This window comes from Cyprinus carpio, chromosome B22 (assembly GCF_018340385.1).
Source record: "Cyprinus carpio isolate SPL01 chromosome B22, ASM1834038v1, whole genome shotgun sequence".
Lineage (NCBI taxonomy): Eukaryota > Metazoa > Chordata > Actinopteri > Cypriniformes > Cyprinidae > Cyprinus > Cyprinus carpio.
The window spans coordinates 29,950,706-29,964,877 of record NC_056618.1 but is presented as its reverse complement, the minus strand read 5'-3'; the positions used below and the strand labels follow the sequence as shown (position 1 = coordinate 29,964,877).

Below are 14,172 nucleotides of genomic sequence, written 5' to 3'. Positions count from 1 at the left end.
CCTGCTTTTCCTGGGTAAAAACCCAGCAGAGCACTAACCTCAGTATCAGAAAGTGTTAAAGATATAACATCATCCTCCCGAGGCTCTCTCTCGTCCGCCGCCATTTTGAGCGCAAAAGGGAAAGTCCCTCTTTAAACCATTCAGACAGATCCACCTGAAATTCTCACGAGCTCATTCTCCTCCGTGCCTCAGCAGCGGCGGGGGCCCTGAATCGCGGGAAGCAGATGGCTGGCTTTTTTTTTTTTCGGAAAGAGAGACGAACGAGAGAGGAGCTTTTTCCTTGAAAAAACGCTCGCAATGCACGCAGATTGCCTCCTCAAAGACTTTGCGTGTGTGCTCTTTACCCAAACAAATCACGTAAAGATCGTGTGTGTCATCGGGTGTCAAATAACGCCGAACACGGATGCATACATTGTCTAAACGCTTGCTAGTAGTCTCCATCATATACAGAGAAAGAGCGCTCTTACCGGTTCTTTCAGATGCACGCTTCAAACATAACAGTCAGTGAAGACGAAGAAGAGAATGACGTGTTTTCCCCCGGTGCCTGTTTTCTCGTTTCACCGGTAGTGACGTCAGAGGCTGTCGCCGGCCAACTCGTTGGTGTTTTCATCATTTGTATGCTTCAGACACGGGTCACGACGAGGTGTTCCCCATAGCGACCCCTAGAGGACGCAGTTCGAAGTTCCCTTGAAAGGGAACCTTTTTTACAATCACTATTGTGACCGGTGGGATTAAATGGGTTAAGTATATTTCACAATATAATCACTTGTTTTAGTTGATACTATCATATTTATAGGCTAATATTTCATTAAAACCATATTAATAGTAGGCCTAAAAATAGTTAAAAATGTAATATAAATGTTCTAAATGAGTTGTTTATATAATATAGATTTATGCTGTATATATCTAATATTTATACTTCCACTGAATATGAGGAACCAGTGGAATATACTAGTGCGCATATACTAGTGTACGTAGAAATGTATAACTCAGGAACAGAAAATGCTCTTCTGTCACAATCTATTAGCTGATCTTCTAGCATGTGCAGTTGGTCCCAGATGTTTTGCATGCATGGTCTTCAGTGCACAGGGGGTCTGTAATGCCTTACAAGAGCTGTGAGGTATCATTCACATCCATGTCAACAGCAATATTGGTCTGCTGACACATGACGCATGAGTGCGTGGGCACTGAGTACGCAGGGATTTTAATGCAGGTCTGAGCCATAAATGCTTGGCTGCTAATCTCAGGGCTAAGAGGAAAATAATTCACTGGCGAAACTTGCTGTAATTAAACATAAGAATGTTAAAAGAGTTATTCTATCAGATTACAAGGCTAGTTTAAATGACAAAGTAGTTTTTCATATTTTTGCAAGTATAGTTTTTGGAGAGTTGTAGGTGCTTGGTGCCATTTGTAAGTACTGTTTTGTCTTGACAAAAGATTTATTTATTTTTAAGTTAAGAGATTTATTATGTTTTAAGTTAAGTATATATAGTTTATTATATTAAATTCTTTTTTTTTTTTTTGATGGGGAATTTAAGAGTTAGTTTTATTTTTGTTTGACTTTGGATTTTCTACCATAAAGACTTCGCACATTTACACATAATATTTTAATATTGTGCAGTGATTTGTTTTGCTGGTATAGATTTTTTTTTTTTTTTTTTCTCCACTGACACTTTTCTTAGCATGAATTGTAAGCTGACCTAAACTTCAAATCAATATTAAGCTAAAAAGCTCAAGCCTACTCTGCTCTGATTGGTCAGCTGGCCAAACCTGTTGTGATTGGCACAGAGATGAGTCCTTGAGCCAGTTAGCCAGCGCTACCATTGACAAAGCACCTTTACATAAAACAATAATATAGTCAGTCCGTTCTTATAATGTAATAAAATACAAAAAACACTTATGCAAGCGAATCGTGCCCACAGCTAAAGTTTAGCTGCTAAACTGTGAACACTAGGTGGATACGTTAGCCGAGTGCTAACGTGACTAACTGATGAAACAATACAGTTTGTAAACCAAAATATGTCTACTGTAATTTTTGAAGAACGACAGACAAAAGACGCTTGGTCTTAACTTTAATCAGAACGCAGAACAGTTGTATCACAGGAGCACCAGCCGAAATCACTCATCTCTCCCGCATTAACCCTCTAACTGCCAGTGCAGCACAATAAACAGCAGTTTCACAATTATTATAAAGTCTGTGTGCTACACTACATTCTTTTTTATTAAACAAATTAATTAGAACAACGTCAGTCTACAATAATTGACATATTCTTAGGTTCACTGCGAATTTTTAGAACTACTTCAGTAAGACAGTAATATCGTGCTTTACCTGGAAACCTAAAGCTGCACTAGGTATACATCACATATTGGCACAAAAAAACTGATATTTTGAGCACTCAATTGAAAATGTACACCTAACGTATCAATCGTACTACTTACAGGTCATGGTTCAGATAGCTTTTTAGTCCAAATTAAGAAGATTAGAAGCCAACGAAGATAAAAGCCCAGATTAGAGAAGCAGTTCTTGATAAAATGACAAGCACACAACAAAAGGCTTGAATTGTATTTCTGTGGTATCCTTGAACACTGCGTCTTCTCAACATGATGTAAACACACTAATAGCAAAAGTGTTTGTGGGCAGATCAGACTCTGTTCGTATTTCGTGGGCAGGCGGAGATTATGCAAATGTGTTACCCAGTGACGTACACCGGTAACAGGCAAAAGAGTCGAAAATATAACGACTCGTTACGGCGATTCAGAACCGACTCTCTCTTTTGACAGACAATATCTTTATTTATCATGCACTTTTTTGATTAACAACTTTGCAGATTGTTTTCATTTAAGGATAGCGACGTTATAAACTGCAAAAGAGAGATTTTTCAAAAACCCATATGACCTGCTCTTTAAAACTACATTTCGTGACACAACCACAGTAGAATTTTAAAATGATGTGGGAGATGCATTCTTGTCAGCATTTCTGTCTCAAGTTTGCACAAGTCACCTCCTTCCAAGTATGGGTTGCTGCAGGTCAGAAGAATCTCAAAAGGTAAGGAGTGTGTCAAAAGGCTTTTCACTGGTAAAAGGAGCTTCTTGCTGGCTGTGTTACCAATCAGAGTTTGTGCACTGATAAACTACATTAGAAACATCACATATATGTGAAAATGACAGCAGAGCAGAGGCAGAGGTCCAAAACACTTAATAATAGCATTGTAAACCATTAAAGTTATAAGCATAGAGATTCACTTATTCCAGGTGCTCTTGAGACACTTCTGTGGTGTTGAATGCATTTGATGTGTTTTCCCATGCAATAACACAAGGGCAGTACAATTAATTCAGTTGATTCAGATTAAATATTTATTGTAGGACATGAAATATGACGGATCAATTGAAACCCTTGTAATACAAGTATAACATTTTATTTAAGAGTCACTCTTAGAGACTACAAGGATTAAATTAAAGTAAAATGTTGATGCAGGAATGTTCTTAACAGGATTGCCAATATGCTTTTTTATTGTCTTTTAAACAACTTTTGTTAACTGGAGAAAACTGAGCAAAATATGTTATTTGCAATATCATAGTCTGATTGCATAGATATAAACATATTACTAATTGTCTTGCTAATGGGCTTTGCTGATTGTACATAATGATCTGTATGAGTTTTTCTTTTCTTTCCTTATTGCTCCACTGTACAACATGTGGCTAATGTGGAAAAATATTCAATTTTTTCAACTCCATCAGACATCAGCTCTGTCAGTTTTATGTTTACTTACAAACAACATGAGATCACAGCAATAGCAAACCCTGTTGTGATGGACTCCAGAGAGAAAACAGGGCAGATGACCACTGCTTTAGTCATACAGGTCATGGCACAAATAAAATGTATAATTGATGCGGTTTAAAGACATAATTTGGATTCACATTAGGAACATTTCAGTTGCTGCTACAGAGCAGCACATATTAATGCACTAAACCTAACATAATCTTATTGTATTTAAGCTACTGGTGACCCAGAATGAGACATCCACTGGAAGGATTGTTTTATTAAATTAAATAGTTTAAAAACTATTTAGTTGTCTTAATTTCTTTGTCTTGTCAATCAGTTGTTGTAACCTCAGTTGGACCTTTGTCAAGTCTTTTGCAAGTCTTTTCGTAAATTTTTAACACAGTCAGATGAAGGTTTCTGTTAATTTTGAAATAAAGATTTTATTATTTTTCAGTGTATTGTTTTGAAATAGTAAATCATGAACTGAACTACATAATATGTCTTATTTACCATATATGTTTAATATTAAAAATGAGGGTAGAAATCTAGGAATTGGATCATTCATAATAGTGTGAAAACAGGGAAAAAATGTAAAGAATTGTATTTGATCACTTCAGCCTCTTTACTGAACAACATAATCATTAATCAAACATAATTGAAGACTTTACATTGTTATTGGATGGATCAAATTATAATAAAATGCTTTTTAATGTGTCTGACAGAGTTGACAAATTAAAAAAATAAAAGTGAATAAATGTACATTTTTAGAAAGAAAAAAAGGGGATAACTGCAAGGTAAAACCTCTTGTTTACGTTGGCCTTATGCACGTCGTCCTGTTAATCTGTAAGCCAATAGTGTTTAAGCTTATATGAAGGACAGACAGCTTTCGTGAATGAAGGCCTCTTGACACGCCCCTTTTTGGCACACCCCTACCTTTCGACACACCCATTTCTCTGATGTGCAGCTATCCTCTCTGCCTTCTGGCTCATCCTCGAAAAAGAGCGGAAGAAAAAAATACATCTGTGCTTGGCTTAACTTTGAACTGGAACAGTACTTGAGCTGCGACCGATGAAAGTTCCCGAGTCCACAAGAGCACAACAAGTACAGAGAAGAACGCATAACGAGAAACAGCTGTTGATTCATTTACGTCCAGTAACCACAGCGTGAGACACTTTCAACGAGGAGGACACGGTAAAAATCAATAATATATATTATTAGTGTTTTTTGACATAATACTTAAAACATTAAATGATACTTTAGAACTGTAATTTTAAATTATTTAACCGCTATTAGAAGAAGTAAATTTCCAGTCAGATGAATTACTGCAATATCAGTTTTAAGTGAGGTCGCCATAACTGAGGTAAATTTACATCACTCACAATTACCAGTTGTCACCAAGTTCAACTTTCCTCAGTGAATAAAGTTCCAACATTTGGTGAACTTTATTATTTTAAATTATTTGAAAGTTCATGTTGAAATTTACTGTCAAATCTCGACAATTAAGACTTGAACGCATAGATAACATCTCAAAAATGTTTGTGATTTTTTTAAAAAGTATTTCAGATTTTCACTTTCTCTTATGTCAAGACACACAATAAGGAAATAGGAACCGGCTGAGAATATGCATGAAATTCAGGACAGAGGTATCAGGTTCTTAATTGCTTTATACTGTAACCCACTTTATTGTTTTTTTTATTGCATATTGCTGGAATCTGGAATATCTGATTTTTAAATCGCCATCCAGTGGTTTGTTATCACCTGATAACAACTGTAAAAACTGATAACAAAGGCTTGTCTAGGTAAGTCAGTGCTATACACTTGCTAGGAACTTTTTCCTTTGTGGAAGCTTTGTGTTTGCTAAGCTAATAAAATATTAAACAATTAATATTTTGTGTAAAATTATGTGGCAAGTAGCCATGTAACGAGCTGGATAATGTTCATCCAGACGGCTGTTTACCCAAAAAAAAAAAAAAAAAAAAAAAAACTTCATGATACAAGACCTGATCATCCTGTAAAGGTTTATTCTGTGATAACCAGCTGGTCAGCCATTATCCCTTTAGTATCCTAAATGTTTTTTTTTTTTTTTTTTTCAAATGTAATTCAGAATGACAAGCATTTTATTTGCCACAACAAAGAAGTAGAATATTTCTGTAAAGATACAGCTGAACAGCATTTCTCAATGCACACCTGGTTATGCACACAATAATGGGGGTCTAACAGAGTATTACATGACACAATTGGTATTAATATCAAAAGCAATACCAAAAGTCCCCTTTGGACTATGTGTCTTTAGGCTGTGGTGATAACTATGAACCTATACCCATTTTTTTTTTTTTGTTGTTTATCACTGTAGAATAGGCCTTTTATAACAGTAACAACTGTGAATATATGCTGTATCGAATTTGGGTCAGTACTGTTTGACCGATACCCTGTCCAGCAAAAATGGCAGTATCAGAACTGATACTGAATATCGGATCGGTGCACCCCTAGAAATATTAGTCAAAAGTAAATAAATAGGTAATTATTATATCCACTGAGGAAATGGATGGCCTCAGTAAAGAAGCTGTCATTGTGATAGGTTAGATAAGTCCTAGTCACTGTGCAATGGTGTAGTGACGTCTAATTTTGTCGAAAGAAGTTCTGAAAGTTGACTGTAGCTTTAGATTTAGGTTTTATAGCACATTATACTGGTTTAATAAATATCAACACAATATAATTAATCGTTTGTTTTAACAAACAGGAAGTTGAAATGAACATGCATTCAAATAACATACATGTTTTGTCAGGTTTTCTTGTAGTAGGTCAGGTGTTCTAAAAGAGAAAATGTTTATGTAAACTGTAAATCCTGTTAGACTGGCTCTACATCTATATAAGCAGGAAGAGTTCAAGTCTCTGGAGTTATGACTTGATACTCGTACATCACTAAGACGGTGAACACAAGCTAAATATAAAGTGAGTTGTCTAGAAAACTAGACTTTATGTTATGTTATATACATGTTCTTACACACATAAAAAAAAAATCTTAATTAATCTTTTTCAGAATAATGAACAGCTTCTAGAATAAAAGAGTGTCTCCAAACCTGATGAGTGAGTCACCAGAGCTGTCTTGTGCTCAGAACTATGGGTAAGATAACAAAGAAAAATATCTGATTTTTCACATTGCTTAGTAAGTCTTGTTCTTATGTTACAGTATATTGATGGATCTGAAAACATTTCTTCTGTATTTATTCTAGATCACCCTCTGACCATTGTGTTTTTTGGAAACTCTGCTGCAGTCCAATTTCAACATGACAATTTTCTTCTTGGAGAAATACAACCAAATATTGAAAATGTGGCCATACCCAGGACTGTTCCTTTACAGTTGAATAAATCTGGGTGTCGCGTCTCAGTGATCAGCCTGATTGGCTTACATGAAACTGCACTTGATCTGGATTCTCTTACAGATCAACTAGTGAATGAAAATGAAATCATCGCCTTCATCTTTTTTGTGCGACTGGGCCAGTTAACAGATGCTGATAAGATGGGTCTTGAGTGGCTTCAGAGAGTATTTGGTGACAGAGTTCTTCAGTTTGTGATGATTCTCTTCACTTATGAGAGCCAGGAAGAATCTGACTCTATAATAGATGATCTGAAGAAAAACATTGAGAAATGTGGTGGAAGATATCACACCTGCAGCAAGAACATGAACAACCAGTCAGAGATGAGAGACCTGATGAACAGAATTGAGAATCTGTTTACTGATAATAAACAGCAGTCCTACACTAGTGAGATGTACACAGCAAAAGACCTGCAAAACAGGACATGTCGAAGTGGTAAGAACACAGATTTGGTTTAATTGGGGTTATGTTGGCCAAACCCAAATTCAGCTTTTCTCATGCTAGGCAACTAATGTATATCATAACGGATTGGCAAATAAATGGTTAGATCATACCAGTCTTCAACAAAAAAATATTTTAGGTTATTGTTTGTTTTTGTCTGTTTTGTATATTTTACTTTATTTTATAGAAATATAATATTTCATAATATTTCTCTCTTCTTTTCTGTTCTGTCACAAGACCAACCCACAGTTATCAAAAAGACTATGGATTGTACCTTGTTGAAAGAGAAAAGACAGACACGTAGGGTAAGTGATGAGTGTAGAGTAAAAATAGAACATAAAAAGGAAGTTAGAAAGAATTCCATGAATGTAGACATTCAGCTTATAGAATATTTTTTTTACTGGTTCCTTATACAGTATAGTTTCACTTGACATTTTTATTTAGTCACTGATAAATGTTCTACAAAGAGTCTTCTTGGTTATTTTTGGCACATTAGCTCAACAGCCCCTTTAGATATTCTTACTTTATAAAACATTTCATACACAGATATTATAATTAAATATATAGTTTTGTACCTTTTATCTATCATATTCAATACTTTCCAAAGACAAGTAAACATGTGCACACATTGTTTGTTAACAAGTATAGCTGACATTAAAGATTCTTGCCAACAATTAGTAAAACTGTGTAAGAAAACAAAAAAAGTCTATTTTTGTAAATTATGTTTTAAGCTGCTTTTAATTATGATGTATATTTTACAGCGACACATAGAGAAGTGTTCATTAGATCGGGCACGATTAGATGAAAACATAATTGGAAGGAGGAAGGAAATAGAGTGTCTATTTCACAGACTTCATCTTGATAACTGGCACCCCTCTAAACTAAGAGCTGCAGATGTTCTTCAACTAACTACACATTCATTACAGTCTCATGAGTGTTGTTCTGATGAGGACCTCATACAAGCTTTCCTACAAAAAATACTCATGATGAACTACAGAGCAAGGCACATTAAAACTATAGACACACAACAAGATGGGCAACAAAGAAACAGTGACTTGTTTGAAGATGGGGAGGATGCTGATATTTTCAGAGAAATATCTTTGATTCCTGAAGAAACAAACAGGAGTGATGCTATTCACCCGATGGATGTTCAGATGGCCGTGTTTCAATGTGCTGATAGTTTCCTCAAGCAGCTAATGGTGACTAAACTGTCTCAGTGTCAGTACGCTCTGCCTCTGCTTGTTCCTGATCCATTCACACAAGAGATTGAGTTTCCTCTCTGGACATTCAGACAAATAAACAAGAGCTGGAAGATGAAAGAGACCAACAATGAAATCATCAGTATAATCCAGCCAGTCTGGAAGGCAGAAACACCAATGGTGTCTTTCTTCAGGTTTGACTCAGTGTCCTCATCCAAATCTCAGCTGATGAACAGTCTGATCAATGAAAAACACAACACGTTCTTCCACAGGAACTGCCCAGGCAGCAGCAAAACCAGAGTACTGATGGATGGAGTGGTGGAGATCGCATGGTACTGCCCCTCTGGAAAAAAAACGGATAAATTCACTCAGTGTGTTGCGTTCTGTAATCTACATGGTGATGCAGGAGACAACGAGAAACAGCTGCAGATCCTCACTGAAATGACCTCAGTCAATGTTGTTATTCTACCACAACTTGACAGAAATGACAAGAGTGCAGCAAACATCCAAAACCTGTTCAAAGACAGAAAACCACTTATTTGTCTTCTTACTGAAGATAAAGCTAAAGTATTTGAAATAAGGAAAGGAAAATACAAAATAGGACTAAAAGACAGAAATCAGTCTGATGTATCTGAAGAAGTCATAAAAGCTATAAATAATTGTCTCTCATTCTCATCTTTAGAATCATCATTTGTTTTTAGACTTGAAGATGTGTCCAAATACTCAGGTATCACAGTAGATGAGGATTATGACAATGAATGCAGCAAAGGGAAAAAAGCAGCCCAGCAGATGATGGTTTTACTGGAGAAAAAAGATCTGACGGAAATCAAAGAATCATTTCTGCCCTGTCAGGGGAAACCGTGGCATCAGTGGTGTGAAAAGAACAAAGAACTACATCGATCTCAGGGAAATGAAATAGACATAGAAATAAATCAGAAACAAGACATGAAGAAATTTCGTGAACAGCAGTATAAAAAGGACATTGGTGATTTCATGAAGTTGTTTATTGCAGAAATAAATTCACAATCTCCAAATGAGAAAATATTTTTTCTAAAATGGCTCACAGTTCTCCTGGATGAATACACTTCAGCTGACCTTTCTGCTCTGCATCACAAGTATGATGAAAAGTGGTCAAATGTCTTAAAACTGAAAGAGAACAATGACAGATTTGAGCAACAGATGGCAACAAATTTGTCCAATGAACAAACTGAACTTGATAAGATATCAGAAAAACTTCAAGCAGCAACCTTTGGCTTGGAGCACATCCTGAGGGAGATCGGTCAGATCTATGAATCATGTAAATCAGTGAATAAGAACAAGGAAGGCCTGCCGTGTGATTTTTCTTCTCTCCCGAGTCTTGCAGCAGAGATGATGATCTCTGGATTTCCGCTGGAGCTGATGGATGGAGATGCTGCTCATGTTCCTGTGGTCTGGGTTACTGCTGTTCTACATGAACTCATCCAGAAACTGGGAGACCAGAGAGTCTTTGTGCTGTCAGTTTTAGGGATCCAGAGCTCTGGGAAATCCACTATGCTGAACGCCATGTTTGGACTCCAGTTTGGTGTCAGTGCTGGCAGATGCACCAGAGGAGCTTTCATGCAGCTGGTCAGAGTGTCAGATAAGATGAAAGAACAGCTGAAGTTTGACTATATTCTGGTTGTTGATACTGAGGGGCTTCGAGCTCTAGAACTGTCTGGAAGGTCAACAAGACATCAGGACAATGAAATGGCCACATTTGTTGTTGGTCTTGGAAATCTGACATTAATTAATATCTTTGGAGAAAACCCATCAGAGCTGCAGGACATTCTTCAGATCGTTGTTCAGGCCTTCATGAGGATGAAGAAGGTCAGACTGAATCCCAGCTGCATGTTTGTTCATCAGAACGTTTCAGAAGTGACAGCTGGAGAGAAAAACATGGAGGGAAGAAGACGGCTGCAGCAGACACTGGATGAAATGACAAAACTCGCTGCCAAAGATGAAGTCTTTGATGCAGAATGTTTCAATGATGTCATTACTTTTGATATACAGAAAGATGTGAAATATTTTGCACAGCTCTGGGAGGGAAGTCCACCTATGGCACCACCAAACCCATCATACTGTGAAAACATCCACGAGCTAAAGACAACCTTTTTTAGCCATGCTTCAAAATCAGATGGCTTAGAGCTGACGCACCTAAAAGGCCGTATTAATGATCTCTGGGAGGCTTTACTGAATGAACGATTTGTGTTCAGCTTCAGAAATGCTCTGGAAATCGCAACATACCGAAAACTGGAGACAGAATACAGCAAGTGGTCCTGGAGTCTCCGCAGAACTATGCTGGATATAGAGAACAAACTTTACATCAACATAGAAAATGAAACAATTGATGAGGTTTCAGAAAGTCATCTTCAAATAAAACTAAAAGTGAAAAGTGAAGAAGTAGAAAAATCAATGTCAGATTTCTTTGAGAGAGACAAAGATAAAGATATACTGATACAGTGGAAAGCATCGTTTTACATCAAAATCAATGAGCTTCAGGAAAACATTGTGAGAGAAACAAAGAGGAAATTAAATGAGATTCTTCAGCAGCGAGATATGAAGAAAAGGATTGATGCTCAGAGGACACGCCATGAAAATACTCTCTTGGAAAAGAGCAAAGAACTTGCAATAAAACTCAAAGACAAAGCCAATGATGAAACAATCCTGAAAAAGGAGTTTGGAAAGTTTTGGAAAGAGTGTGTTAATAAGATTATCACAGAAACTCCTCCAAACAAAGACATTGATGTATTAAAAGACATGAAACAGTTCCTCAGTAACTATAAAAGTGTTCCTGTAAATGCCTGGAAAAAGAATAGGGATATTTTCTCTGTGCCAAATTATTCAGATTATGTACAGTTAAAGAAATCCTGTGGAATTACAGAATATGTTAAAAATGCCTTCAGTTCAGCTAAACAGAAGTTTGAGTTTAAAACCCAAATTAGAGCCTTAGTCAATGACATTGCTCAACATGTAGACAACATGATCATGTCGTATAACATTGCAAAAATGGGCTACAACAAAAGCTGCATTCAAGAACTTGCAGATTATATCAAAATCAGAGTGGAAGATTATGGGCAAGGCTCCAGGGACTATGTGTTTACGAAAGAATTTTACATGGATTTGGTCATTTCCATCTGTAAGAGAGAAAACAAGGTAATTACTGACCAGTATACAATGTTCAGGGAAGCCAATGATCCTGTTTTCTACTTTGAAAAGAAGAGCAAAGAGTACTATAGTATTTTCCAGAAATACTGTCAAGGTGCAACATCAGCTGCCATTTTTGGGGAGATCATCTGTCAGAAACTGAAAGATCCCATTCAGAAGAGTGTCTACAAAGATACAGCCAGAGATCTGACTAATGAAATCCAAACAAAGTGTGACTCACTAAATGGAAACAGATCTAAACTAGAGAAGCACATACTCAAAAATCTGGCAGAAGTGGAGGATTTTGGCAAATACATTACATACTTCAACACTCCCAGAGACCACTTAAAGAGTTTTGTCAGAGATGAAGTCAATCAGTACATCACTAATAAGTTTAGAGTCAGTGTTCAGCCCAAGATGAAGGAGAACATTAAACTTCTGCAGCAGAAGATCATGGCAGCAGCTCACAGAGCTACTTCACTGGTCAACACAACTGGTGATGTTCAGAAGTGGCTGAATCATTTCACACTGCAGCTCTCAGATGTGCTGATATTCTCTGTAAAGGACCTCATTGGAGTGAGTCATGATGGTGTGGATGATTTCAACCTCCTAGAAGATGTGATAAGCGAAGAACTTGGTTCAGTATCATCTGAAATACAACAGAAATTCAGTTCAAATACATTTCCTGTAAATCTGGAACATAAAGACAGACCAGATGAGATTCTGATTGATCATCTCTGTCAGTGCTGCTGGGTTCAGTGTCCGTTCTGTGCAACCACCTGCACCAACACAATAGAAGGACACTCTGGAGATCACAGTGTTCCTTTCCATCGCGTGGATGGACTCACTGGAAGCTGTTATGATGAAACCGAATGTCTCAGTGCAGATTTTTGCACAACTTTAGTGAGAACTAGTAAAATGTTCTATACAGGTCAGTGGTTTCCGTGCAGAGAGTACAGAAACGCAGGAAATGTTTATGCAGAGTGGAACATCACTCCTGACTTCTCAGAGCTAGCGTACTGGAAGTGGTTTGTGTACAGATTTCAGGAAGATCTGGAAAAACACTTTGAGAAAAAATTCCACATGTGGGATGTGATTTCATATGAATGGAGCCAATACTCAAAAGAGCAAGCTATCGAGAGTTTGGATGAATACATCTAATGACAAATGAAAATGACGCACTTGGAGGTCTTTGATTCATAGTCCACAGTTTGAAATGAGTTTGTGAAGTTGAGGGTTTTTTGAGTTGTGAATCTTCAGGATTCTTTTTCTGTCTATAAATTACATAAATGAATGTTATATGTAAGTTACATATATAGAAATGTTTGCTCTCTAGCCGATTACTTCAAAGCTTTCCAAAACTAATTTAATATCATTCGACAAAACTGTGTGAAAACCAATGTGATGTGTGCTGAAACAGTTTCATGACACTTTAAGACTAGTCATTAATCTGCAGTTCAGTCAGCTACTAATGACTATAAATCCTTTTTTTTGTTAATAACTGGTTAAAAACATTATTTTGTTAATGAATGGAATATATGTGCATGACTGTATTTCATATTGTTTTATGTAAATAAAAAAATGATTAAATGGTGAGCATAAATTTAAGTGATTGACCTATATAAAAGTAAATAGGCCTTAAACCAAGGAGTCTGCTTAACTGTCATAATGTCTTGCAGAGAGCAGCAGAGCTGTTGTACTGAATATGGACTCTTTTTTGGGTAATAATAGTGTAAATTAATAAAGCTTTTATAAAATAAAGATACAATGGTGATAAAACATTAAAAATAATGAATGTTGTTGCATCAAAATGTGAAGCAAACAGGCAGGACACAAGGTTGTAGGAAATGTCATAATAAAGCTACAAATAAATGTTATATTTCAACAGGCAATTATAATGTTCAATATTTGTTAGGATGTGTAGAAAGTGACGCAGCTCACTCTATCTATCTATCTATCTATCTATCTATCTGTCTGTCTATCTATCTATCTACCTGTCTGTCTGTCTGTCTGTCTATCTATCTATCTGTCTGTCTCCCTTTCTATCTCTATCTATCTATATACATACATACACCTACCTACCCACCTGTCTGTCTGTCTGTCTGTCTGTCTATCTATCTATCTATCTACCAACCTAAAAAACACACTTAATATCTATGAGGAGTAGCAATGAAGGGAGAATGGTCTGGTCAGATCACAGATGTTCCCATCAGCAGAAATTTGACTCTTA

At 36.5% G+C, this 14,172-nt stretch overlaps 1 protein-coding gene across 3 annotated transcripts; it reads left to right on the top strand.

The window, feature by feature from the left end:
- Positions 1-4,518: 4,518 nt before the first annotated feature.
- LOC109050826 (interferon-induced very large GTPase 1-like) lies at positions 4,519-13,538 on the top strand. 3 transcript variants are annotated; one of them, XM_042749281.1, is made up of 6 exons: positions 4,519-4,954; positions 5,508-5,562; positions 6,804-6,887; positions 6,997-7,575; positions 7,819-7,886; positions 8,343-13,538. In XM_042749281.1, exons 3-6 carry the CDS (start codon positions 6,884-6,886, stop codon positions 13,101-13,103), a joined length of 5,412 nt encoding a protein of 1,803 aa, XP_042605215.1. In that variant the 5' UTR covers positions 4,519-4,954; positions 5,508-5,562; positions 6,804-6,883; the 3' UTR covers positions 13,104-13,538. The 3 variants fall into 3 exon arrangements, with proteins under 3 accessions (XP_042605215.1, XP_042605217.1, XP_042605216.1); XM_042749283.1 differs by lacking the exon at positions 5,508-5,562; XM_042749282.1 differs by lacking the exons at positions 4,519-4,954; positions 5,508-5,562 and adding an exon at positions 5,577-6,715.
- Positions 13,539-14,172: the final 634 nt, after the last annotated feature.